Here is a 5,000-nt window from a genome sequence, read left to right as displayed (position 1 = left end):
GAGGACAGGGAGGAGGAGGAAGTGGAGGAGAAGAGGGAGAGGGAGTAGGAGGGGAAAGAGGAGGAGGTTCTTGAATCTTCAAACTTGAACCCAGCGGACGACCATTCAACCCAGTTAAACTGGTCCAAACTGGTCCAAACTGGTTCCTCCCACCGGTCAACCCCGTTAAACTGGACCAAACTGGTCCAAACTGGTTCCTCCCACTGTGTTAACCATTGAAGGCCTCATCACTGCTCCTGATGTTTCCAGTTGTTGTTCTCTCCAAGTCCAGAACACACAAGGGGCGGGGGGGGGAGTGGCCAGAACACTGACGGTGTGTGAGGTGATGTGAGGTGAGGTGATGCAGGAAATAACAAAACAGAACAGGAAGTTCCCTGTTTGGGGTCGTGACCTCCTGGTCGAGAACTTCCTGCTTCATCTCATCAGTCATTGGCCGATCGCAACCACTTAGTAAGCAAGCAGCAAGTCACAGTTTAACAGGTGACACACACACACACACACACACACACACACACACACACACACACACACACACACACACACACACACACTCCTGAGGGCCTGGATCACTCTCTCTCACTCGCCCCTGAGGGCCTGGATCACTCTCTCTCTCACTCTTGGACTCACCCCTGAGGGCCTGGATCACTCTCTCACTCTCAGACTCACCCCTGAGGGTCTGGATCACTCTCTCTCACTCATCCCTGAGGCCCTGGATCACTCTCTCTCACTCTCAGACTCACCCCTGAGGGGCTGGATCACTCTCTCTCACTCGCCCCTGAGGGCCTGGATCACTCTCTCACTCTCAGACTCACCCCTGAGGGCCTGGATCACTCTCTCTCACTCTTGGACTCATCCCTGAGGGCCTGGATCACTCTCTCTCACTCTCAGACTCACCCCTGAGGGTCTGGATCACTCTCTCTCACTCACCCCTGAGGGCCTGGATCACTCTCTCACTCACCCCTGAGGGCCTGGATCACTCTCTCTCACTCTTGGACTCACCCCTGAGGGCCTGGATCAGAGCCTTGCCGTCCTTCAGCAGCTCCTTGATGAACTTGCTGGTCTTGTCCAGCTCCTCCTCGTGGGAGCGCAGACGCTCCCGGAAGTGAGGGCCGTCCAGGTAGCACTCACTGAACTCCAGGGCAGGGAGGCCCATCCTCAGCAGGAGGTGGGGGAGGAGCAGGAAGAAGTGAGGGTAAAAGCAGCAGGAGCAGGAAGCTGCTGCTCGAAGTGATGGAGTGTTTTGGCAGAGGGGGAGGAGGAGGAGGAGGAGGAGCAGGTGGAGCAGCAGGAAGCAGGGAGCTGCTGGAAGTGAAGCGGAGTGCTCTGGCGGAGGAGGAGGAGGAGGTGATAAATCCAATTAGAGCCTTGAAAGACTTCGGTGGGGAAACAAGCAGCGCAACAGTCCAACTTCATCAGCTGCTGCTCCTCCAGGAGAAGCAACAATCCAGAAAGTACCGGCAAGTTTTCACATCCCAGTCACGCAGCGGCAGCAGCAGCAGCAGCAGCAGCAGAATGAGGCGGAGGTGGAGCAGCAGCAGCAGCAGCAGCAGCAGCAGCCTCTGCTGGGATTAAACGCGGCTTCGATCCACCGGCCTCGGCCTTCCGCCACTCGGCCGAGTCATCGCGGCCGAGGAGGAACCAGGGGAGCCGAGCCGAGCCGAGCCGAAACGAGCCGAGCCGAGCCGAGCCGAGCCGAGTCCGGTCCTGCCTAGACGGGTTTGGAAGGTTTGTGTTGCCGAGAGGCTCCGACAGTCGGTCCGCCCGTTGGTCGCTCGGTGGCTCGGTGCTCCGCGTAGCGTCGCGACCCTGCTGCTCTGCCGGGGAGGAGGGCGGGGAGGCGGGCTGGAGCCTGACGGACGGCTCGTCTCCTCCAATCAGGAGGCCCGGAGCCCCGCGGCCCGGGGGGAGGGCGGGACACACCGGCCAATAGCGAGGCTGGATCGCAGATGGGAGGCACGGCCACAGCAGGAGGTCTCACTCTGGCGGCTGTTTCCAGAAGATTCTGTTAATCCGCGAGGATTCTTCTTCTTCTTCTTCTTCTTCTTCTTCTTCTTCTTCTTCTTCTTCTTCTTCTTCTTCTTCTGCTGCTGTTGTTTTTTCTAAATCAAAGTTTAGCCAGTAAACAATAATCCAGCAGGATCGAGGACATCAAGATTTAATCAGATTAAATATAAAAGTCACGAGCCAAGAGTAAAACCTGACACACCAGCCAATGGCGAGGCAGGATCAGAGATGGGTGGCAGGAATACAAGAGGTCTCACTCTGGCGGGGCTGTTTCCGGACGATTCTGTTGGTCCGCGAGGATTCTTCTTCTTCTTTTGTTGTTGTTGTTGTTGTTGTTGTTGTTGTTGTTGTTGTTGTTGTTGTTGTTTGTTTGTTTGTTTGTTTGTTTGTTCTGTAACTAAAGTGAAGCCAGTAAAAATAAATACTCAAGATTTTCATTCATTTCCCCTCATTTTTATTCATTACTGCTTCTGTCAGTATTTCAGTGACCTTTGTGGCAACCCCCCCCCTCCCCCTCCCCCTCTGGCAGCCAATCAGCAGGTCAGCTGTGTGTCTACATTGTTGCTTCTCTGACTCCTGCTGCTGGTCACTGTCCACAGACATCATGTCCTCGTGTCAACCCTCCTTCATGCAGTCAGTCGCTGCTGAGCTCTCCTGCAGGTCTGTAGAACCAGTGGAGACCATCAGCACCAGGGGCAGTGAGCCCGGCCCGACCCGACCCGACCCTAACCCATCAGCACCAGGGGCAGTGAACCCAGCCCGACCCGACCCAACCCGACCCTGTGAGCCCGACCTGACCCGACCCTACCCGACCCAACCCATCAGCACCAGGGGCAGTGAGCCCGACCCGACCCTAACATCACCATTGGTTCTCCAACAGTTCAACAACAGCAGCATGGAGGCAGTTTCTATCCTAATACCTTCCAGATGTGCAGATACTGATACAGATGTGGTGAACACTGCAACCGGAGCCTTCCTGCTGCAGAACTTCTTAGCCAGACTAAAAGTTCTAACGTCTCTGTTTGTTGTTGGTTCTCTCTCCGCCTGCCTGAGCGTCTCATTGGTTGGGTTCCTTTCCCTTCACAGGCGCTGCTGTTGGACTGCGGTGGTTCCCCTCACTCACTGCTTTCCATCCGGCAGCACCAGGCGGGTGTGTGTCGGGTGATTTAGCCGCTGGGCTAAGCTACGTCCTAGCCTTGCCGCTGTCGCTGCAGTGGTTTCTATGACAGCAAACACTGGATTCCAGCTGGTGTTTCACTGTTTGACGGCGTTTGTGTTACTGTCCCTTCAAGAGGGTGTGTGTGTGTGTGTTATCAACCCTGCTGCTAACCCAGTACCAGTGTCTGGTTATGGACGCCACACCAACGTCACAGTAGTTTTATTATTTTGACACTCAGGCAGTGAAAAGTCGTTTTCTCTTTCAACTCCATGAAAAGAGAGACGTGAATATTAAATATAGGTGGCGCTGTCGCTCTGGATCTTCAGAGGAGCAATGACGTCCAGTGGTTTCTGCGAGTTCTTCCGGACTTCAGAACCAACCGTGAACCTGCCCGGAACCGCTGCGATGCGTGGAGCTGGACTCTGGAGAGGAAATACCGGTCAATGTCAATAAAGTTCATCGCAGTCATCAGCAATAGAGTTCATATTGGGAATTTAAGGGCTTCTTTTGTTGACCTGCTTGATGCACCCGCAGCATAATGTAACTGTAACTGTAACTGTAACGCAGTGATGTGGCTTTGTTTTGGGGGCGAACTTAAACACAGCGCCACCGTCAGGGAAAACATTAAAAAATAAACATTTATTAATTTATTTATTTTTAAGGGCGGCTGTGGGGGGCGTGCCGGGAGTCTCCCCCCCCCCCGAGTGTCCCTCAGTGCAGCTGACTGTGCTGACTGGAGCCGCGCGGACCCCGGTGCACTTCTCCAATCCCAGCGGGACTCTGCGGGACTCTGGTAGGTGCTCGATCGATGCTCCTCCTCGCGGCGAGACGACTGTGATTCATACATTGCACTCCCATGACAGACTTCACAACTGTCGTCCCGTCCTCGAGCCGTTTGCACGCGACGTGTTGACGTTCACAAAGTCACCGAGCAGGGATTTACTGTTCAGTTTCACTTTCGCAGCCGCGCGGGGAACTTCAGTCTGACTTCAGGGACGCCGCAGTTTGTCGCTTTTCTTTCCGTCGTCGTTGCGATGGTTGCTCGCGCGCTTCGACAACTTCCACCATCGCAGTGACGTCATTGTGAATATTTAACCCACAAAAACTGACGTCGTGTGCTGTGCTTTGTCTTTCTGACAGCTTCGTTTCACCGTCAGCGTTAGCATTAGCCACAGGGTTAGCCACGTCTGGCGCTAGCTACCCCACTAGCTAGCTACGGCTACACCACTGGGACAAACTTATCGTGGGCTGAACGGCGCAACGACTGCGCCGAAATTCCCGGGGAAATACGAGAGTTAGCGTTTAAGGACATTGTTGCGTCATCGCAATGACGTCATGACGTATATTTCACCCGAAAGCTGCGGTCATGTGTTGTGGTTGGTGCTTCTTATAGCCTCATTTCATCGCTGTGGGCTGCGACTGCCGCAGTCAATTCGTGTTAGCGGCAGCGTTGTCCGGCGCTACCTACGGCTACACCACTAGGACAAACCTCGTCGGGGTCATGAAATCGCGACCAGCAAAAACTATTCCACATTTGCAATGTCTCTAAATATAACTACTTCCATTAATTAAATAAAAGTAATTACTATAAAAAAAAAAACATTTAAAATAAAAAAGTGATAAATAATATCATATGTATATACAATACATAATATAATATAAATGTATTATAATTTATATATACATGTCTAAACATACAACATGTATATGTATTGTTATATATAGTAATGCATCCGATTGGTAAAATAATAAAATAAATAATCAATTAGAGATTGCATTGAGTTGTGTCTTTTGTATGTTTTAATAAAATCTCGTTACTGCTCGAAGTGGCGACCCA

The 5,000-nt window shown here is 52.6% G+C and overlaps 2 protein-coding genes across 3 annotated transcripts in view; one reads left to right on the top strand and one right to left on the bottom strand.

Annotated features, from left to right (window-relative positions):
* LOC142884331 (rho GTPase-activating protein 26-like) overlaps positions 1-1,843 on the bottom strand; it is a gene marked incomplete at its 3' end in the record, with an annotated part of 16,023 nt that extends 14,180 nt beyond the window's left edge. Inside the window, exon 1 of the mRNA XM_076019843.1 lies at positions 1,000-1,843. Within this exon, the coding sequence (XP_075875958.1) occupies positions 1,000-1,153 (154 nt within the window). The remainder of the gene's footprint in view (positions 1-999) is intronic.
* A 2,027-nt stretch (positions 1,844-3,870) lies between these two features.
* nlrx1 (NLR family member X1) overlaps positions 3,871-5,000 on the top strand; it is a 12,730-nt gene continuing 11,600 nt past the window's right edge. For both annotated transcript variants that reach the window (XM_076022509.1, XM_076022506.1), the window contains exon 1: positions 3,871-3,956. The gene's annotated coding sequence lies outside the window, so the exon portion shown is untranslated. The remainder of the gene's footprint in view (positions 3,957-5,000) is intronic.

The sequence above is a fragment of the Nelusetta ayraudi genome, unplaced genomic scaffold (assembly GCF_046127955.1).
Source record: "Nelusetta ayraudi isolate G7.1 ecotype Tasmania unplaced genomic scaffold, CSIRO-AGI_Nayr_v1 ptg000011l, whole genome shotgun sequence".
Classification (NCBI taxonomy): Eukaryota; Metazoa; Chordata; class Actinopteri; order Tetraodontiformes; family Monacanthidae; genus Nelusetta; species Nelusetta ayraudi.
The sequence above is the reverse complement of the archived record's forward strand: the minus strand, read 5'-3'. Positions and strand labels throughout refer to the sequence as shown.